This window comes from Adiantum capillus-veneris, chromosome 23 (assembly GCF_014529385.1).
Source record: "Adiantum capillus-veneris isolate H3 chromosome 23, ASM1452938v2, whole genome shotgun sequence".
NCBI lineage: Eukaryota > Viridiplantae > Streptophyta > Polypodiopsida > Polypodiales > Pteridaceae > Adiantum > Adiantum capillus-veneris.
This window is the reverse complement of record NC_140953.1, coordinates 119155472-119178961: the sequence shown is the minus strand read 5'-3', so window position 1 is coordinate 119178961 and position 23490 is coordinate 119155472. Positions and strand designations below refer to the sequence as shown.

General features: G+C 41.1%; 1 protein-coding gene across 1 annotated transcript in view; it reads left to right on the top strand.

The window, feature by feature from the left end:
* The window catches only part of LOC147428441 (uncharacterized), a 38740-nt gene extending 35217 nt beyond the window's left edge, over positions 1 to 3523 (top strand). Inside the window, exons 3-5 of the mRNA XM_086497082.1 lie at positions 2425 to 2508; positions 2765 to 2900; positions 3267 to 3523. Of these exons, the coding sequence (XP_086353208.1) occupies positions 2425 to 2508; positions 2765 to 2900; positions 3267 to 3391 (345 nt within the window). The 3' untranslated portion in view covers positions 3392 to 3523. The remainder of the gene's footprint in view (positions 1 to 2424; positions 2509 to 2764; positions 2901 to 3266) is intronic.
* The last annotated feature ends 19967 nt before the right edge of the window (positions 3524 to 23490 follow it).

The following is a 23490-nucleotide window of genomic DNA, read 5'->3' as shown; positions in this document are numbered from 1 at the left end:
AAACTGAAAATGCTAGGTTTTTTGCTGGGAATCTGTTATTGCTGCAGCACTGCGGCTTGGATCTGCAACCGCCGAGTCGCACTAATATTGAAATGCAAAAACGCCAAGCTGTCTTGGCTGAAATCTGAAAACACTGGCTGATCTGTTGAATCCTGAAAACGCTAGGCTGATCTGATACTAGATGGGGAATCTAGCGAGGATCTGCAACCAGAGGATGCGGGTTCTCGCGAGGCTAAGGTTGAGAACTGAAAACGTTGGTGGTGGTGGCTGAAAACGCTGATTGCTTGAGGCTGAAAACGTTGGGCTGATCTTGAGAAAACGCTGGGACCTGTGGGTGCCTGCCTGCTCTGCTGCGAGTGCCTGCCCTTCTGTGTCCTGCTTCTTGTGCTTCTACTGAGTGCCCAATGGTTTCTTTTATAGCTCTTTAGCAATTTGCACTACCTACTTTTCCAACAAGCTCATGATTTTTAAAAAGAATTCCAAAAGTCACTTATAAATAAATGACCTATAAGAGGTGGTTCACGCGGTAGAAAATGCTCATGCTCAAATGGCAAGAGAGGGTATGCAAGTGTGACCGGCCTGGGCATGCACGTCCTGTTAGAGGCTCACAAAGTGCCAGGCTAGGTCCTACGCTAGACTATGGCAGAAGCGTGTCCACGTGGCGCAAGTGAAGTGCGCACTGACAACGTGCCAGATTTCCGACTTGGGGTGCCCAAGTTTGTAAGAGTAGTATCAAAGCTCAACCGATTTTTCTTCCACCGGGAAATCCGATCCTTTTACCGCGACACACATGGATTGAAACGACGAATCCCGCAAGAATCAAATGAATCCACCCGACAATTTCGAATTGGGTGAGAATACGGGAAATTCAAATGGGCAATCGGAACAAGAGTACGGGCCTCCACGGCCTACGGAGTATGAATGAATGGAAATGCAGCGTCATCAGTAGGTTGATGCCTGTGCCAAGCAGATGCTATAGTATTCGAAAGATCCTTCGTACGTGAAATTTTTACCGAGGTATTGGCCCCAAAGTCTGGCGCCCCTTTCGGTATTTCTTTATCGTTAATCATTGCAAAGTACAACTCCCGAGGGACCTCTGCTCTCAGACTATGCCTCCAGATGCTCTGCACAGTGAGGCCCCAAGGGCTCTTTTATTCTTACAAGGGATGCCTTAAAAGCAGAGCCTCAAAAGCAATCAATTCAAAAGCAGTCAATCCCAAAAAGCGTCTGCTCCCAAAAGCTGCCAGTGTGAATCGCGGAAATCCGTACAACCTGCCACGTGGCACAGCCAGCGCAAAACGTGGAACTTCCGTATAGCTTGCCACGTTAGCCGGTCAACACAAGTTTCGGGCCTGCCGTATGTGTTGGCTGATGAGCGCTGGAGCAGCAGGTGCTGGAACACGGCAGCACGAAACGACCAGCGGCGACAGGGTGCCAGGCTGCAGCTGCTGCCAGCAGCAATGGGCTGCCGTAACAAAGGGCAAGTCTCGCGCAATGCAGAAGGCAGTTGCGACACGCAGCACAGGGTGGATGGGGGCAGAGGGGTAGCATGAGTGGGAGTTGGGGCTGGTAGGGAAGAGGTGGCGATACGCTTGCAGACTTCCTGTGGCACACATTTCGATGCGCAGGCATTGGAGGTTCAGACCCGACGGAGACTACACTTGCGTGGTCCTTGGTGTCAACATTGGACTCTCTGACGGGCAGCAGAGATTTATACTGTATACACAGCATAGTGAGAGGACAGGCGTCACTGGACCCCTTTCTCAGTTCTACTCAGAACGGCCATACCCACCGTCTCCCATGTGTTTTATTGTTAATGCTAGCATATCCTCAAGAGGGGAGTAGTTTTCTTCCATAGAGAGCACATTGTACACTTATAGCATTCTAGGGTTAGGATGCATTTTGGAAGCCTCTATAGATCAACAGTTTCAGCTACACATTAGAGTTGTATATGCCCCGTCGTTCAGTTTTTGTTCAGTGCTGTCATCTACAATCTACCAGTTTTTCGTATTAGTTCATGCATGGTACTACTGGGACTTGGACATCATTGTGTACTGTTTTTGTCTCATAGCCCAACATGGCCTTTTGCAGACGTTAATACATTCTCTCTCTCTCTCTCTCTCTCTCTCTCTCTCTTTCACAGGCTCTTGATACCCACCTTTTGCAGCTGTAGTAGTGTTTCTATTTAGTTAATTTCTTTCTTTTTATCCAGACCTTGTATAAGATTCACCATGATGCAACTCTTTGGCCTCATAGGTCATTTTGGCCTTTTGGAAACGTTAATATAACATTTCATTTCATTTTCATGTCTCTCTCTCTCTCTCTCTCTCTCTCTCTCTCTCTCTCTCTCTCTCTCTCTCTCATCTTATTCCCCCAGCTCTTGAGCATTCTGGTCTAACTTGAATTCATGTGTGTGGATTATAGACAGGCGCAAAACCAGTGCTCGACCCTGAAATGAGTGCAAAGCGAGGAAAACCTACCGACAGCCGACGACACCTGGAATTGACTGTATGATCGTCTTTTCTTACTTTGAATGTGTTGGTTTAGTTATTCCAAGTTAGCACCACATATGAGAGCTGTTACAGAGCATTGGTTGGTGCTTAATAGTTTTTGGGTGACTACACAAGGAATAATAGTAGAGGGGGTATATAGACTAGCTAGCACTGAGCTTCAGGAAATGGCAGCAGTGGAGGTATTGTTAAGGTTTTGGTGGGAATGGCTTACATGTTCAATTTTCAGTTTGTAACTGACTGATTCTCTTTAGGTTGATATTGGATGTGAGAGCAGAACTGTGGTCTCAGAATGCAAGTATGTCATGGATGTTGAAGATGCAGTAGGGAAGAAAGTGCTTGTGGTGGCTAATGTACCTCCTACAGAGATCCTTGGTGTCAAAAGCCACGGTGCGTTTGATCTCAAATTTGTGATGGTTAGGATGAAAAGAAACTTGAGAAGGAATTGTTTTGCTAGGACACCTCGATCCATAAAATTATTTCTCAAAGAAGTTTGACCATCAATTTGCTCAGCTTCTTGTTTAAGTGGGACTCGTCATAGCGAAGCATCACTTTTTCTTCCCATATAAATTTAAGTCAAATTCAAGGAAAAAAAGGGTGCTGGAGTTTCTGCTGTTGTCTCTATAATAGCCTGGACAATCATGGCATCTTTGTTAGAACAATATGATGCAGGCTGCAGCAGCTCCTTTTCTGTTTTTGCACATATATGCTTCCTTCTATTGGTCACAGTCTTGTACTTAATGGCATTTTGTTCAGGGTTTATCCTAACTGGATTCAACTATGATCCTACACCCATGCCGCGTAGCTTCAAAGTTATATTGCCTGGGCTTGGCCGCCTCCCACCAGGTTCTCAAGTAGCAGAAGCTGCAGTTCCAAAGTAACTTCACCAGGATGGTCTAAGCAGAACCTTGATTCTCATTGCCGTCCAGCTGTAAGAACAAAGTTGATAGATCCCTATGGTTTCTAGGTTGAGATGAGCATGACGACATGAAGTAGCCTGATATTAGCTTGAATGGCTGCGTGGCTACTGGAATGCAATGCGTTATCTAATGCTGATCGATTGGACAGTCAATAGCTAGAGAATCTCTGGAAGCGCATTCAAGAAAAAATTTAGCTTGCAGCAGACATGAGAGGGACTGTTCTGCTTGCTATCGCTGCCAGAATTTGGCATTACAGCTTTAGGGTTGTTATAAACAGGCTGCCACTTATGTAGTAGGGGCTTGCTGCTCCCATGGTATCCAGCTGGTTTCGGCTCCTTGTCTGCATCACTGGAAGTAAATCATGGTGAATTTTCCTTGTAATGAGACAAGAGCAGCAGGGTATGTATGCAGTTGCAGTAAAGGTTTATTTTACAGTCATCATTATTTTGAGATTGTGCATCAGGATCGCTTTTCTTGTCCAAATTCAGGTTTTAGTTCTTTGCTTTTAATTGGCATGTATGAAGCCTTGTGCTTTACAAGTATGCTTCTTTGCAGCTAAATCCTTGTGATTGCATATTCAAATGAAGTCAAATTATGTACTGGAGGTCACAGGACAAGCATGCTACCTACTATATCAGAAGGGCGCACACTGATGCGCCTCTGGGCTTCTACAGTACTCGTGGGCTCTCAAAGGGAGGTGCCATTCCAATGTATCGCTCTCTTGAAGGATGTGTACACAAGTCCTAGCTGCAAAAAGCTGGATAACTTGACCAGCTTACTTTACAATTGACATGTTGAGAGACATGGGACTCGGGAGTACTCGGAACACTCTTTAAGCTCGCAGCTCACATCACTTAAGATACACTTTGAGGGTCACTGGCATAAGGCCTTGAAATTTTCAAGTCTCTCAACATGTTACAACCAACCTCAGGCAGAATATTCATCACAATCAAATCTTTCAATAGTAGTAGCCTCTAATTACTTCTCACCTTCAGTTAGGAAGGCAATGTGTGCTCGCACCTGACCTCAACACTTAACTCACAGGCATGAGGGAATGGGAACAATGGGTTGGCATCCCACCCCTTGATATAGGGTGCAAAAGTAAATCATAGGCTTCCCCTAGCATGAGCTATTATTACTTGATGGTCGCCTACATTTCCTGGGGGGGGGGGGGGGGGAGGGGGGGGGGGCGAGGCTGTCCATGCAGCATGGAGGCTTCACAAACTATAAAAAAGATTTTTTTTTTGGCACTAAGTAGGTTATTGTAGGGAGTAAAGGGAATAGTGAGAAAAGAGGAACCTGGACTAGCACATGCAATCCCGGTCTTCCAACATGCGAACATCTCTCTCTCTCTAGTATAAGAAGTGAGGCTTGGTACCCTTTTATACTACGTAATCAAAATTATAGCCCCGAAGGCATTACATCAGTCCATAGGCATAGGAGGATAGCAAATTTGATGGTGAAGATATTCAATGATTACAAACTATAGGGGAAAAATTACCAGTGATGCAAAGTTGTGAAAGATGGGTGATACAACAAAAGCTAGGAGTAGAGGATTGAGGAAAGAAAGTAGTAAAGAGGTGAAGTGAAAACAGGTCTCCTTGACGGCAACCGACAGGAGGCTGAAAACTCCACTAAAAAATCTCCCATAGTCAATTTTAGATCTCTAAGGTTGAATACAACTGCGCATCCCAATAGAAGAGACATCACCATTGCAAGAAAACTCTACACCAAAAATCCGCAAGAGAGCCTTTAGCCATCCCTAGCAAATGATCAACGCAAATATGCCACTCTTCAACTTGCAGGCAGTAGCAATATATGGTGCAAATTTGAAGGTGAGGTTGAAACTATCCAACACACTCACTAGCCCACATCCACCAAAGCAAGTCTAAACCTAAATCACTCATCAAACAAGAGAAAAAACAAAATGAACAATTAGTAAACACGGAGAAGAAGAAAACATACATGCCCACATGCCTCAACCACAAGTGGTCATGCAAAATGCACTCATCCCTAAGCACATGCATCTACCACAAGTAGTCATGCAAAACACACTCATCCTCAAGCACATGAATCACACAAAAGAAATAAGGTGCATACAAGTATACAACTTAAACAAACAGAAACCAAGAAAAAACATGCGTAGGAATAGAAAACATGCGGAAGTGAAGAAAACCAAACGTAGGCAATACATGTGACATAGGAGGGGAATATATAGTTGGTGGAGGCATCCAAGTAGAGCACCCGATGTTCTGTAAACCTTAAGCAGCCGTCGTAGTTAGCTGTACAGTGTATGCTGTTACCATATATGTGATAGTGATGTGTGTAGACACGTCACTAACACCTGAGTGTGTGAACACACTTAGGACCGTCATGCCACTTTTTTTCTCACTAAGAGGTTTTTCTCCCTGTGCATTGTATATACGCCCATCACTCTAGGCTAACTTATCTTTCTATTTGTGCACTAAGAAAAACACTCTCTCTTATGTGCCTTGAGCTTCTTCATCTCCTCCAAGTTGTGTGCATCCCTATAATTCTAATTCCAACAATTGATATTAAAGCAAGTTGCGTCCTCTCAGGCATAATTGTTAGTGTCGTGAGCACTTCCCTGCTCACTTTCTTCGAATTGGGTGAGCTTTGGTGAGCCTCGGCAGGTCGAGTAACACTTCGGGAGAACTTGTAGAGCTTGGCTCATTTGGGCCTCCGTTTCCACTATGGACAACAGTGTGCAGACAATTTCATCCTTTTGTCTAGAATTTTTTTCAATGCAATTTCTTGCAGAATAGGTCCCTTACAATCCTCTTAGGGTTGTGCTACACAACATGTATTGGACCTACTCCGGTTTTCCTCCTTCGGAGCAATTTTCACATCAGGTGCATTCACTCACCATGACTGACAACACAAATGTTTTCAAGATGTTTGTTGCTGAGGACAAATTGGATGGGGATAACTATTCAAATGTGGGCTTACATGATGAGGCATGTTCTTGCTTCAAAGGGCGATTGGAATATTGTGCAAGGCATTGATGTACGCATGTCTGTTGTGCATACTGGCTGTGTTGAGGATACAGGCTCTGAATGAGGATGTTGCAGGTTCTAGCATGTGTGTTGCTACTAGAGTTGTTTTGCCATAGCAAGGCAATGATGGAAAGGAGAGGTTAATGAAAGCATTTAGTGCAAGCCTTTTTTCGTGATGCCAATGTGACCACTTACTTGAATTCCTATTGCATGCATGAAGTGTGGCCAAGGAAAATTAGCTATTTTTTACTCCTGCTAACCTTTAAGCTAGTGTGGATTTTTGTGGGTCTATTGATGATCCATCTTGATGTTGTGATGGATCCCATTTTGAAGCAAGCTCCTAAATGACCACTAGTGTCATTTAATTTTAGTATGGAGCAATTAACCATGGTGATCTCTTGAATGTGCACTGAGCCATTACTAAATATCAAATAAATCTTATAAGGTCCTTCCCATTTAGTTGTCAGGTTGGGTATCTTGTACTTTATTTTCCATGTATACCACACGACCATATCTTTTTTTTTCAAAAAAAAAATCCCCTGATCATGATGTTTCTTGGTCTTTTGTTGCATGATTTCATGGCTCTAGATTGCGTTCAATTGCTACATGAAGACTAGGAACATAAAACTCAAAGGAACAATGGATTCCAACCCATACACGTACCTGAATGGCATTTTGTTGTGTAGTTGCTTTGAATGCGGTTTTGAATCCCTATAGTTCTACTTGCAAGTAGGTGTCTTAGGCTATTTCTTTGGTTGTACCATAGTAGTAAGAATACATTTGAGAGTCTCATTGGAGCTCTCTTTACTTCATGGTTAGTAAGTAGTTGAATGCCAGTGCTTGATTAAAAATTCATAATTTAGGTGCTCCACCTCATGAATGAACTCAAAACCATTTAGTGATCATATTTTTAAAGAGAAATTTTGCAGTCTATTGGGCCATTTTATCTGGTAATTCCTAAGCTTCCATCCATTTTTTCAGATAATATGTAGCAGCTACTATGTATTGGTTTTTTCTTTGGTTGTTTTGAAAGGTCCCATGATGAAAGATTCTAATGGTGCTACTAGGTATAGTGGGCATAATATCTTTATTTGTAGGCCTTCCCAATTTATGACATGCATCACACTGCTTGGCCACTTCCCAACCACTTTCCATGCATCTTTGAATAGAGAATTCCACCATAGTCTAGCATGTAGGATTTTCATACAATTTATGGTCTTGCATAAATAGTGCCCTATCGGATTCCCTTCATGTTTTATTGTCCAAGTAGCAGCTCTTTCACCTTCATAAACAAATTGTTTAAGAACATCTTCCTTCCTTAAATGATAAATTAAATTATTAACCAAGGAAAACTTGTGTGATTGTAGTATCAAAGCCTTCCAATTTGTTGAAGTCCACCCTTTAGGGCATTTGAACATTTTTTGAAATCGGACTCCGTCATTCCATGAGTTTTGCTTGTGTAGAGTGAACACTTTTCTAACAATTTTGCATTAGGAAACTAATCCTAAATATGTGGAAGGGGGCCCTCCTAAACAAGTGTCTTTCTCGACAAAAGATCCACACCAAAATGCCTATTCCCAAGTTTGTGCTTGATTTGGAAATCAAATTACTGAGGTAAGAGCATCGATTGCATCAATCTTCCTTGGATTTGCGCTTTGTTAATTATGAAGAGAAATGCCTAGTGTCCTCAAAGAATATGAAGTCATTTCCAAGCAAATAATGGCAAACTTTATCTATTGAGTAAACCATTTATAGCACTTCTTGTTCTACGGTGGTATTTTCTTTTTCTTTTTTTTTTTGCATCAAAGAAATCTCTACTAATATAGCAAATTGGAAATCTAGGTCTCCTATTGAGTTGGGATTGCACCCAGCACTATGCTAGACACATCCACATGCACGTGCTTGGGTTGTCTAAGCACTGTCTCGTTGCGTACTTATTGCTTTAGTGCTTGAAAGGCCTCCAACAATGCATTGGTCCATTGCAACAAGGTATCTCTTTTGGTCAGTGCACACAGTGCATCAAACTTCTCAGCAAATTTTTCCATGAAGCATCTGTAAACTTCAACATACCTCAAGAAACATTGACTTTATTGGTAGAATTTGGTGGCTTTGTTTCCATAATGGCTTTAATTTTGCTCTCATCCATTTCCATTCCCTTGCTAGACACTACATACCCGGATAATATCCCTTTGAATACCACAAAAACACATGTATCAATTCAAGCTAACTCTCATTTTCGTGTCATGGCCAAATACACAATGAAATCATCCACAAAGATTGCCATGGATTCTAAAGATAGTCTTTCAAGATTTCCAGCATAGCCCTTTGAAAAGTGGTATGGGCATTACATAGGCCAAATGCCATCACCAAGTACACAAATGCGTCCCATTTAGTTATAAATGTTGTCTTTTTTTCTCTATCTTCAAGAGCCAGTGCTATTTGATTATACCCACTATAGTCATCCATAAATCTTTACATTCGATGCCCCTCCACCTGATCCAGCATCATATCCATGAATGGGAAAGGAAATGGGTCCTTAATAGTTTGATCACTAACTTTCTAGCACTCCACAAACAACCACAATTTTTCATTTCTCTTGATCTAGCTACAAACGCCACCCCCCACCCCCAAAATCTCTCTCTCTCTCTCTCTCTCTCTCTCTCTCTCTCTCTCTCTCTCTCTCTCTCTCTCTGTGGTGAAGCTCACATGAGCTTCCAGGATAGAGGATGTGGTTGGGCCTGTTTCCACTGTGTGTGTGTGTGTTAGATGTGTGTGTGTGTTAGATGCCTATAGTGCAGCTATAGGCAAACTACCTAAGAGGGTCAGATCTTGACGTTCACCACCTAGCCTATGAGAGAATGAGGCTTGCCCTTCATTCCTAAACCATTTATAATGTGGCATATCGTCCACATTGGTATGAATGCTTGAGCACTACAGTTGGGTGATCTCCCTTTGAACCCCGTTTTTCAAGGGTTGGAAAGCGGTCGACCTGGCTGTAGCCATTACAGGCTACATAAAATTACTCTCCCACCCTCATAAAGAGTTTTCATTTTCAAAAACAACATGGGGAAATCTCTTGGCAATCACACTACGATGTTCCCAAGTTGCCCCTTCCTTGCCTAAGTCTGTCCACTTAGCTAGTACCTCCTGGTATGCTTTATGACATGTTTGTCTATCTTGATACCCTAGAATCCTTTTTGGCTCATGCAGTATCTTTGGTGGCTCTATCAAATGAACCAAAATCTCTAAAGAAACTACATTCGCCAACTTGTGAATTGATTTCTTCAATTTACTAACGTAGAAGACAGGGTGAACTTCAACACTCTCCGGTAACTCAAGTTTATATGCTACATTCCCAATCTTTTAAAGAACTTTAACACTAGTTTGGTACCAAAACATGACACTTTAAGTGTTATTTTTTAACAAATTTAAATTAAATGCAATTTGCATTAGACGGTTTATTTAAGGAAACCCTCTTGATATGCTTAAATATGTTAGCTAGAGGATCTTTTAAAAATATAACCTTTCATTTTAGAATCTATCATGATCAATAACTATACTCATCAAGTTGACCCTTGTAAGACTGTGATTGACGCTTTGAAGAAATCACCTTTATAAGCTCAAGGAAAAATGAAGTGATCTTGTAGAAAATTTTAGGTGACTCTTCCACAATTTTGCTATAGATAATTGAAAGTTTCATGTGCAAAACAATTGACTTTGGAGTATATAAAATAATGGAAAGTTCCATGTGTTTGATATGGTCATTTCAAGCATATTGCTGTATACAAAAAAATAAAATGTTTTTGATGTATTTGTGAGTTTTAGAAAGTGATACATTGCTTGCCCTTTCCATTGAGCACTCAAGGTGGCAAGTAGAAGGGCTTTGGTATGTAACAAGTATTAGATTATCTTAAATATTCAAAACTGCATAAGAGAAAACTTTTATATTTTCATTCTTGAGACATAAGCATTCAAAACCTGAAATAATATCAAACTTTCCATGTAGATCAACTAAATGTATCAAAGTACGTGGTACATATACAATTGGGGTGCTTAAAACCTTGGTTTCAATGTTATTATGGAGAACTCAAGATTATTAAGAGTTTTTGCACGATAAAGAATTCAAGATAGAGTTCAAGCAACGAGATTCACTTGAGTTAGGGAGCCCAAAAAATACGTGGTTTCTTGGTTTAAACATATAAAGTCATTATTAGTTGTCAAATTGCACTACAATAGTACCAATTTCATGAGGGGACCTTTGGAAGACCAAAATTATGTTCTTATTCAACATGTGCTCAGGTATGAAAGTATGTCTATAGCTTACATGTGACTTGAAAACTTATCTTTAAAGTGCATTCCATTGTTTTGTAACACTAAATGCTAGCACTTGGCTTTTATAAACATAAAAAAGGCCATCTCTACAAAACGATATAATGATTTTATGACTTTTTTGGCAAAATAGCTTGAAATTTTACTAAAATTATGTCTTAGAACTTACTAGAATTCTCTCCATATAGATTGTATTTTGATATGGAGAAATATCCAGTGTTTTCTTTCCCTCATAACCAATCTATGGTAGAAGCAAGGTGTAAAAAACTTATGTCTAATTGACAAATAAATTACCAAAACATGGTAGAAAAACAGGACACTTTAGTGTCTCAGGACACTTTAGTGTCCAATTATAGAACTAGTGTTAAACGAGTATCTAAGAGAAATTTTGTCACACTTTTTGATTTTCATGTTTCTGACTTTGTAGGAACCTTTAAGAATACAATCACCTTCTACAAAGGTAACTCTTCTTTTTCCTTTATCAACATACATTTTAGCAAGATCCTATACACTATGAATGCTTTTCTTTGCTGCTTTCAACATATCATCATATCGTTAAGGAAATCCTTGACAAATTGAATGATTTCCTTTAGTAGACCTACAAGAGATCTTGGCTAGAAACCATACATCAACATGAATGGTGTAAATCCAATTGCTGCATGTTTGAAACTATTGTAAGAAAATTTCAAAATGGGTAAGTAAATTTTCAAATCTTTTCTGTTGGCCTTTCCCCTAACTTATACTCGTACTTTTTGACCTCAACCGATCTATCAATGGGACTGCGATCTTTGCATCTTCCTTATGAATTTTTGGTAAAAGACCGACATACCAAGAAAAATATGTAGTTCCTTGAGATTTTTTGGTGTTGGCCACCTGAGAATAGCTTCCACTTTCTCAGGTTCCATCCACATTCCCTTTGCGGATATTATGTGATTGAGATAATGAATCTTGGTCTCAATGAAATCACATTTTCTTTCCTTTGCAAATAAATTATTTTATGTTTTCTTAATAACTCGAACACTAGATGCAAATGTTCTAAGTGTTCTTTTTGAGATTTACTATATACTAGTATTTCATCTAGAAAAAATACTATGAATTTTGTAAGTATGGATATAAAATGATGTCCATCAGCATCATAAATATCATTGGTGCATTGGTTAGCCCAAGTAACATATTACTCGAAATGCCCAAAATGGGTCATAAATGTTGTCTTCACAACATCTTCTAGTTTAATCGTGACTTGGTGATGGTAACAAGATCTCAAGTCTATCTTTGAAAAATACTTGGAACCAAAGAGTTGATTGAAGAACTCATCCGTATGCAAAATATGATATTTGCTCTTAATCATTATATGATTAAGAGCCCTAGAATCTACATACATTCGCATAGATCCATCCGTCTTTTTTAACAAAACAATAGGGGATCCCCGTGGACTAGAACTAAGCGTAATAAAGCCTTTTTCTTAAATATTCCATTAACTATTTGTGCTTCGGAGTGGCTCAATCTACAAGTAGTTTTGCTTATAGGTTACAAAATTTAAAAGAGGGTAGCAAGTAGATATCTTTGGTATATGGCTTTTGCAAGATGCTCTATGTAGCTCCATGGAAGAGATGAGAGGGGTAGAGGGGACACTATGGTGACCCTCTAGGGTGATGACCCTACCTCCATGCTTACACTCTAGCGTGTTGTGTAAATAACTCCTCACTATACTAGGGCCTAGGTTGTACTACCACTTCCTACTTAGGTACACATCTGCTCTAGCTAAATACATGACCTAAAAGTCAAGTGTAGCCTCATAGTCCCGCATGGATAATTGAACTCCCAAGACTATGGTATTCCATACTGTCTTGTTATAACCGTTGGCCAAACCAACATTGTACTCATGATCGCTCGTGGCCCTGGGCAACCTTAACTTTTTAACAAGTAGTTTAAAAAGTTATGTATAGCTCCATCATCTATACTGAGTCTACCACCACCTTTGGTGCCCTACATGTGCACCATGTCATGCGGACCTACGCTAGGCTGCCACATAGCTAGTGTCTAAGCATGGCACTCATCACAATGGCACACTATCACCTCTTTGAAATCTCCAAAATTGAGAGGAAGCATCTGCACTATGTGAGATTTCCTAGAGGATTTACCATCTCTCTTAGACTCGCTGCCACTAGTGATAGCTTTGAGCTTTGGGCACTCGACTTTGGTGTGCCCTACCTCATTGTAACTAAAGCAACGATTTTCCTTTTATGCTTTAACATATCCTTTTTTTTTCAATTCAGACTCTTTTCCTTTTAAACGGTCATGGTTTTTTAATCCAATGACCACTTTGGTTAGTTCGATACTTGACCATCTCTCTAGTAGGACAACTCATAATGATATTTTCCTAAGTTAAAACGCCTTCTTATCTGAACTTTCACAATTAAAAATAACTTACATATTTATCTTTCCAAGCCGCTTTGCCTCCTTAACCATAGTGCGTGGGAGTTTGCGTGGTGCGAGCTTCGTGCTGTTGACAGTGGATGAGCCCATTGTAGCTTGTATGCTCTTTTCTTGCATTGCCAGCTCCCACTCTGCATCTTCCATGTTGCTATGAAGATAGCTCATGTCTAGATTTGCAACCTGGTTGGCCGTTGTGTGCCGTACAATTGATTGCTTTTTTTTAAAGAAAATGTTTTGTTATACCCCTCTAACCATTGTGTCAAGAAACATTGACCGGGGGCAATAAAAAATCAAGCATGCAACGCTTCCTCCACATAGCATGCATGATCAGACACTTGGTTTTTGAATTTTATACTACAATTCTTATACATCGAGTGTATAAGAATTTGCAGATGGCATCAAAATGCTATGCCCTGTGCACTCCAAAGTCGACCTTGCCACCATGCTTTACCCTACCATCAATGGGCTCCTCTCAAACCCATTCTCTCTAAATTGTTATGTCTGATAAGGATACCCTCAAGTCTTATACATCGAGTGTATGAGAATTTGCAGATGACGTCAAAATGCTATGCCCTGTGCACTCCAAATTCGACCTTGCCACCATGCTTTACCCTACCATCAATGGGCTCCTCTCAAACCCATTCTCTCTAAATTGTTATGTCTGATAAGGATACCCTCAAGTCTTTGCAATTGACAACAGATGGGCTCAACTACCTCATCCAACATCTTTAGCAAGGACTTATAAAAGGCATCCCCCTTCCAAACTCCCTCTCTCCTCCTCTGCATACCATCCTCGAGAGGGTGATTAACCTTGATAGAAAACAGTGGAGGAGTTTAAGTTCAAGAACATTCCGAACCCAACCATCCCCTCCAAAAAGTCCCTACTCCTCTAGTTGATTTTACACAAGGCAATATGGACTGGCAAGAAGTTCCTCAAAGGACACTTGAGAATGCAAACATGTTGTAGGTGTGACAGGACAGTTGATGATATTTCTCATTTGTTCATTAATTGCCCTACTAACATGCCTATTTTAGAGATCCTAAGTAAGGCTCTAGGGGACACTCCCTCTTGGCAACATGCTGTTGTTAGGCCATTTTGTAGTGGAGTTTTTTGTAGCTTGGAATAAGATAAGGGCTGATTCTTTTTGGGTAATATGGAGGAAGATGATATTATTTTGCATGAATTTGAATACCACCCTTCCATTCTTAAAAACTAGTTGGTTGATATTTACCTATATGACTACAACTTTTCCAAAATCTCACCAAAATTTGGAGGAAAAAGGCAAATGTGCTTAAAGATTCTACAACAAACTACGCAGTGCTCATTATTGAAGGAAGAGAAGAAGTTTGAAAATTCTCTTCCTCCTTTTGAAGGACTCGGAGAATGAAATAGCTGAGAATTTGGAGACCTATAAACACACGCTAGCAAAGTCTAATATCATGCTGGCCAGGCTCATTGACCTCCTAATTACTTGATCTCTATTACTGATTTGTTTATGTCCCTTGGTGGCGTTTTTGTGATGGACTCTATGTTATCCCCCCTCCTATAGGAGTCTCGATGTACATTTCTGCTCTCTCTTTGAAGTGTACTCACTATGTTTTTCTGATTGAAAAAATAGTCTATAAACAGAAAAATAAAGGAGTTTCTCCCTATTTCTCTTCCATATGAGTGTTTCCATGTAACATTTAATGGCCTAATAACTTATGTGTAGCGGAAATTAGCATGAACATAGTGGGCATTTCATTAGAATAGATTCCTAATGAGAATTACAAGAGTGCTTGGGTGGAGAGAGCAACAAAAATCATAACACCTAGTTAGATAGCATCAACAATACTTTCAAAAGAGAGAGAAATTAAGATATTGACAACAGTTGAGGACCAGATTTGCATGGAGCCGGTCCCCCCTCCAAAAGGCTTTGTATTATGGTTTCTCCCATCAAGAGAGACATGGTACAATACAATTCTTTGTGTTCCTTCAAGACTAGCTAGTGCAATGAAGATGGAAACTTCATGCACTAAGCAAAACACTTAATAAACACAACTTGAATTATCCCCGTTCTCAGACCCAAGACCTCACACATCTTCGAAGATGGTGAGAGCTAGTAGGGTATGAGAGTAGATTGAGAGGAAGAAGGAGTATCTTACGAGAGAGATGTACATCTCCTCACATAATCACTCATATTAGCATAGCTTAGCTTAGTAATTGGCTTGGTAGAGGAGATGAGCATGCATTTAAGCTTGGCTCTTGGTTGGATTTGCATCCACATGCCAAGAGAGTGTTGATGTAGGCTTCTATCTCACAAGCTTGGAGTAGGTGATGAGTTCTCCATTAAAGCTTGGGAAGAGATAGTCTTCTCTTTCTTCACACATGAGATTGTGTGAGTGTGTGGGTGATAATGCCTTGCAAAAATCAGCCCCCTCTCTCTCTTGGGCGAGCCCTCTTGCTAATTGCTCTTGCCGAAGCCTCATTGGCCCTCCCCAAGTTAAGCCAGTTACAATTAAGTAGCATAAGTGATAGCCTTTTGACATGTGTCCCCCTTTCCCCTTTTGTGAGAGCTTTAGTTAATTAAATAATTAAACTAAACTCTCATTGGACCCCTTTGCCTCCTGGCCAATAGGAATCAGGCAAGCCATGGGGCTCCAGAATGCTCATTGGACCTCTTGGGAGACTGCCCAATAGTCTTCTAGGAGACTTAATTCTCATTGGTTTCTTTTATTAAATGTTTTTAAATTAATTAAACTAGATTTACTCTAGTTTAATTCTCATTGGTCCACTTCAAGGGTCATCCAATAGAAATTGGGCACACCTTGTGGGCATCTGGCCTAGGGAGCTGACATGTGTCCTTCATTCCCTTTGTGTAAAGGGAGCCTGTGTGTGTGTGTGGATTTCTCTCTCATCCCCTACCTTTAGGGCTCACCCCCTCCCATGTAGGGATGTGCAAAGACTTTTAGGGCACACACAAAGCATCCAATTTTCCCTAGGGTTGACCTTTGGACACAACCTTTGAATTTTGGAACCTTAGCATTTTGGAAGTCTTAATGGGCTGAACCTTAAGGTCTTTTTAGCCCATTGTTGCACATGGCTCTTTTGCAGATGGCCCCCCCTTTGGATCCCTATTTTCCCTCCTTTGGATCCCTACTGTGGCCGGTTTGCTAGCTTAACCAATATTCTAGCTTTTTCTCCCTTGGCACTTCCCCACATTAAATGATCAGTTTAATATGAGAAAATCATTTAGGAGAATTAGATATTGATTATTATGACATTACCTATCTCTTGAAATCATAGTCGTCCTCGACTATGGTGTAGAGAAGATAAAGCATATTCATGAGTCCTTTTCTTAGCGGGTAGAGGATCCCTATGTTACCCTACGACATCATTCCACAATGGATGACTAGTCCATTTGGCGCTTGAGAGCCTGAGGCTGCCGCAAGCATGTCTGCACATTAGTCCTATCAGTCTTCCATAGTAGAGTGACAAGCTCTACTTGGTGTTTGGGAGACGTCGTCTCCGCAAACTTGATCTAAGCATGCATAGTACTTCATCTTTGTGCACAAATAAAGAAAAAGAGAGTCTTATAAGACAAAAACTTTGTTCATTTTTAACATTTTGTACATTTGCTTACTCTTGGGAAGCATTGTAAGCATTGAAAAGGTTTAGGGTATCCTTTAATTGTATGCCTTGCATCCATCTAGCATCTTCAAAAGGATAATTCTTAAACTTAATAAGATATCGTCGGATAGTCTTACCACCTCTTAGTACCTTGTCTTCATGTCGGAGAATGGACTCAGGCTGCAACACCTCCTCTTGGTCCTCGATCTCCGGTGGGTCTTCAATAGTTGGTTCTTGAGGTGGCTCTCCTTTGTAAGGCTTTAATAGGCTCACATGGAAAGCATTGTGTATGAGCCAATGATTGGGCAGCTTGAGTTGATAGGCCATCTCATTGATTGGCCTAAGAATCTGAAAGGGACCATAGTACCTTTTGCTAGTTTAGCATAGTACTTTTGGTGGCCCGTCGGATTATTGCCCGTCGTGTGCCTTAATCGAGCCTTGGGAAACTTTAACAAGACCCAATCGTTTTCTTTAAAGACTTGGGCTCTTCTGTGCTTGTCAGCAGCAGCCTTTTGCCTTTGCTGTGAGATAGAGATAGCATCCTTAATCTTTTGAAAAGATTCTTGTAGGTCTCGGCTATACTCATCTGCAGCGAAGATCTTCCCATGTACCTTAAGTAGCAGAGACTTTTTGATCTTCCCTCAATTACCTCGAAAGGTGCTTTTCCCGTGGAAGTATGTACAATGTTATTGTAAGCATACTCCACTAAGGGTAAGTACTTCTCCCATTGGGATCTTTGATCTACTTCCGTTACATAGGCTTTTAGTAGATCGAGGATGGTTAGGTTAGCTATTTCATTTTGGCCATCCGTTTGTGGATGATAGGCCGAAGAGAAGTTTAGCCTTGTCTTTAAATTCTCAAAGAGACCCTTCCAGAAATTACTGGTCATTCTAGGATCTCTATCCGACACTATGGACATTGGCAAGCCATGGTACTTGAAAATTTGTGAAATGAAGAGGGTTGCCATTTGATGGGCTTTGATAGTCTTTTTGACAGGTATAAAATGAGCTTGTTTACTAAACCTGTCTACTATCGTCCATATTCCCGTATTCCCATGGATAGACTTAGGCAATCCAAAGATAAAATCCATGGATATGCTCTCCCATGGTGAATTAGGGATTGGCAAGGGTTGAATCAATCCAAGTTGCTTCCCTCTATCAAATTTTGTCTTTTGGCATACCACACATTTGGAAACATACTCTTGTATGTTCACTTTCATGGTAGGCCAATAGAAATATGTTTCAATTACCTTTAAGGTAGATTGAATCCCTCTATGCCCCACATAAGCTGGAGCATGAGATTCATACATTACTTTCTCACGTAGTGAGTTAGTAACGCATAGTCTATTGCCATAGAGAAGATAACCATCTTGTAAAGTAAATGGTTCTTCTTTCTTCCCTAATGCAAGGGCTGAAATCACATTTCTAAAATCGGGATCAATAGCATACTCATCTATCATTGAAGATAGATCATTGTGAGTTGCTATGGAAACCGCATTCACTCTCGGTCGTCTTGAGAGTGCATCAGCTACTTGATTATGCTTGCCAGCAATGTGAGCAATATCAAAATGAATTTGCGAAAGGAAATTTGCCCACCTCATTTGTTTGTCGGAGAGCTTGGTCTGCGTCATGAAGTACTTAAGACTTTGGTGATCCGTTCGCAGAATGAAAGGAGTCCCCAATAAATAGTGCTTCCATGAGTCTAAGGCATGTAGAACTGCAAGGAGTTCCTTTTCGTATATGCCTAGAGCTTGCTCAACAGGGTCGAGCCTTCGACTCTCATAGCCTATGGCATGCCCTTCTTGGAGCAAAACACCTCCAAGGAAATCACCACAAGCATCACATTGGACCTCAAATGGTTTTGAGAGGTCCGGTAGTGTAAGCATAGGTTGAGAGATAAGATTTTCTTTAAGCTTTTCGAAAGCATTGTTTTCCTTAGCAGATCATGTATACCTAACGCTTTTCTTTGTTAGGTGATGTAATGGTCCCGCAATCTGTGAGAACTTTTCTATGAAGCGTCTATAGTATGCACACATACCTATAAAGCTTCTTAGTTCATGAAGATTCCTTGGTTTAGGCCATCCTTTTATTACCTCTAACTTGGATGGATCCATTTGGATGACATCTTGAGAGATAATATGACCTAAATACTGAATCTCTTGCAAGAAAAATTCACTTTTCTTTCGATTAACATAAAGTTTATTCTCTCTTAAAACTTGAAATATTACCTGAAGATGTTGCTTGTGTTCCTCCAATGAATTAGAGTAGATGATAATATCATCAAAGAACACTCCAGTGAAGGTTCGATGAGGCCTGAACAGCTTCTCCATCAAGCGGTTGAATGTGGCTGGTGCATTGGTCAAGCCAAAAGGCATGACAATGTATTCGTAAAGACCAAATGTGGTGCGAAATGCGGTCTTTACAATGTCTTGATCAACTATCCTTATTTGATGATAGCCACTTTTTAGGTCAATCCTACTGAAGTAGGTCGATCCTTGTAGCTTATCAAATAGGTCTTCTACCCGTGGAACGGGAAACCTATTCTTGATAGTAATCCTATTTAGTGCTCTATAGTCGACACACATATGATATGTGCCGTCTTTCTTTTGCACTAATAGCACAGGTAAGCAAAATGGAGATGAGCTAGGCCTAACCATGCCCTTCTCAACTAACTCATGCACTTGCCGCATAATCTCCTCTTGTTGAGCTAGAGAAACTCTATAAGGAGGTTTGTTAGGCGGTGAACTTCCTGGAAGAAGTTCAATTGCATGGTCATCATTACCTCGTTTAGGAGGTAGCTCACAAGGGATGTCGTCAATAAAAACATCTTGAAACCCCTTGAGAAAATTGGATAACTCTAATTCCTTTTGGTTGCTTTTATTTTCTTTTATTAAAGCATTAGGTTCATTTTGAGAATCTTTAACAGAAATCATGTACACGGAAATAGAGCTCTTTATTGACTTGTTGAAAGCTGGTGTATGTACAATGGGGATGGTGTTACCCATTTCCTTAGCATCTATATACATGTCTTTTTCCCTGAACTTAAAGGAGATTCTTCTTTCAGGAAATTTAACATCGGCAGCCAGGCGGTCAAACCATGGTGCCCCTAGGATTACATCCTCATGCTTGAGAGGAGAGATAAAGAAGTCCTCTTTGTCCACATAGCCTTGGACATGAAGCCTCAATTTCCCAATTAAGGGAGTGACTGAAGCTTCTTGCCCCTTGAAGGCACTGTCTGCGGGTAGGACATCTCCCATCTCGTAGGATTGTATGCCTAGCTTGGTGGCTAACTCCATAGATATAAAATTGTGAGTAGAACCAGGGTCAAAGAGAATAAAAGCATCATGTTCTCTTAGCTTTCCCCAAGCATGGCATAGAGGAGATCCTTTGTTGTGAGTTTGGTGAGTCTCCTCCTCTTGGATTTCAACCAAGGAAGCTCTAGGAGGATCTTGGTGGTTGTTGTTTTGGGGACAAGCACGGTACGCATGCCCTTGTTCGCCGCACTTGAAACACCGGTTATCCTTACGATAACGCTCAAGCTCTTCAAGAGAGAGTTTATTCTTACCTTTGTAAACTCCCTTCTCTTTAGCTTTGTTGGAGTTGCCCTTAGGATACTTTTGGACATTGTCCTTCCCCTTAGGCTCATTGGAACCCTTGTTTTCTGGGGGCTTATTATTTCTTTTAACCCCCGTTTGGAAATTGATTTGAGAGGCCACCATAGTATGGTGTATTACTGTTGATATGGTACGTGGCCTTTGGGAGTTGACATACTCCGCCATTTCTTCGGTTAAGCCCGCACAAAATTGTTGCTTTTGCTCTCCAAAATCCAACTTTTTGAAGACAGTGTCTTTGAGTTGTAAGTCCCAAAACTTGTCTACATATTTGTGGATGGATTCATTGGGAGAGAGTTTTAAGCTTCGCCATTCGGTGAGTACTTTGTCTTTGGCATCGGTGGCCAAAAACTGCTTCATAATGGAGGCTCTTAAAGCCTTCCATGTTCGTGGAGCTTCACCATTGGCTCGTAGGCTAGACCACCATTGTCTGGCGGACTTTTGAAAGTGCATAGCTACATGGCGTAGCTTAGAGGACTCCGTGAAGCCCTCATCTCCAAACGCCGCATCAAATTGCTGGATAAAGGCCAAGACTTTGTCCGTGGCACCAAAGGTACCATCATAGGTAAGGAAAGAGATGCTCTTCCCTCCCTCTTTGAATTTCTTCAGCTTGGACGACCTCTTCCATGCGGCATAGGATTTCCTATGGCCTCTTCTTTTTGATGGTTCAAAAGTTGCACCATCACTTTCTTCAGAAGGTGAAGAATTTGAAGAAGGTGGAGAAGAGGGTGACCTCTTTCTCGCCTTTTTCTTGTCCTGATCTTTGTCGTCTTCACCATAGCTTTCATAAGAGGAAGAGGATGAAGAAGATGGAGAAGAGGGTGTCCTCTTTCTCGCCTTTTTCTTCTCTTGCTTTTTATCATTCCAATTTGAGTTGTGGTGAGGAGAAGAATACGATGGTCTTCTCCGCTTTGGTGGTGATGGAGAGCGTTTAGCCCGCCGTCTTCGTGGAGCCATCTCCGCCGAGGTGGCGGGAGACTCGCTTCTTTCTCGTTCCTTCAGTGGAGGCTCTTGAGTTCTCCTTTGGGAAGGAGATACATCATCAAGAAGTAAATTCTTGAGCCCTTCATAAGGATTCTCTTCTTCTTCCCGAATTGGAGAGAGACCTCTTTTGGTAGTCTCACAAGGAGGTTTCCTAGGTGTTCTCTCGTCATGGTGATTAGCTTGAAGAATCCCGTGAGCACGGAGCTGCCGTTGCACTTCACTTTGGAGAGATGGATTGCCCATGGCTTGTTGAAGCCTAGAAACAAGATAGTTAACAAGCATTGAAGCATCATTAGTAGCTTGCTCATGAGCAAAATCAAAGTTATGAACATTAATTTCACTCTCTTTACTATTGTCAGCCATTCTAACAACTTTTAGGTGTAAACTTTTTAGGTGTACTTTGGCACTTCAAGCCCTAGTTGCTACTCCTCTTTACCCCTTTAGAAAAAGCACTCAAGCTACTGTACCCGCGGCTCGAATACCATTAATTGCAAGGAATAGAAGAGAGGGTCTTTCAACACCAAAACAGCACCGGCTCCTGTCAAGCTTCTAATAGCTCAATAGTGGTTAAGCTGTAGGCAAGCCCCGTAGGACTCCACTATTAAGACCATAGCTCTCGACGGTGATGCCCCGTTAACTGCACAAAGGTAGGCGCAGTGCAAGGCTTAAAAATCCCTATTCTACTTACTCACAGGCAATTAATAATACCAACCATTTGTAGCTAGCTTGAGGACCTCCCTTCTTGAGCAAGAAAAGAGAAACCTTGAGCTCTGATACCAATGTAACATTTAATGGCCTAATAACTTATGTGTAGCGGAAATTAGCATGAACATAGTGGGCATTTCATTAGAATAGATTCCTAATGAGAATTACAAGAGTGCTTGGGTGGAGAGAGCAACAAAAAGCATAACACTTAGTTAGATAGCATCAACAATACTTTCAAAAGAGAGAGAAATTAAGCTATTGACAACAGTTGAGGACCAGATTTGCATGGAGCCGGTCCCCCCTCCAAAAGGCTTTGTATTATGGTTTCTCCCATCAAGAGAGACATGGTACAATACAATTCTTTGTGTTCCTTCAAGACTAGCTAGTGCAATGAAGATGGAAACTTCATGCACTAAGCAAAACACTTAATAGACACAACTTGAATTATCCCCGTTGTCAGACCCAAGACCTCACACACCTTCGAAGATGGTGAGAGCTAGCAGGGTATGAGAGTAGATTGAGAGGAAGAAGGAGTATCTTACGAGAAAGATGTACATCTCCTCACATAATCACTCATATTAGCATAGCTTAGCTTAGTAATTAGCTTGGTAGAGGAGATGAGCATGCATTGAAGCTTGGCTCTTGGTTGGATTTGCATCCACATGCCAAGAGAGTGTTGATGTAGGCTTCTATCTCACAAGCTTGGAGTAGGTGATGAGTTCTCCATTAAAGCTTGGGAAGAGATAGTCTTCTCTTTATTCAAACATGAGATTGTGTGAGTGTGTGGGTGATAATGCCTTGCAAAAATCAGCCCCCTCTCTCTCTCTTGGGCGAGCCCTCTTGCTAATTTCTCTTGCCGAAGCCTCATTGGCCCTCCCAAAGTTAAGCCAGTTACAATTAAGTAGCATAAGTGATAGCCTTCTGACATGTGTCCCCCTTTCCCCTTTTGTGAGAGCTTTAGGTAATTAAATAATTAAACTAAACTCTCATTGGACCCCTTTGCCTCCTGGCCAATAGGAATCAGGCAAGCCATGGGGCTCCTGAATGCTCATTGGACCTCTTGGTAGACTGCCCAATAGTCTTCTAGGAGACTTAATTCTCATTGGTTTCTTTTATTAAATGTTTTTAAATTAATTAAACTAGATTTACTCTAGTTTAATTCTCATTGGTCCACTTCAAGGGTCATCCAATAGAAATTGGGCACACCTTGTGGGCATCTGGCCTAGGGAGCTGACATGTGTCCTTCATTCCCTTTGTGTAAAGGGAGCCTGTGTGTGTGTGTGTGGCTTTCTCTCTCATCCCCTACCTTTAGGGCTCGCCCCCTCCCATGTAGGGATGTGCAAAGACTTTTAGGGCACACACAAAGCAT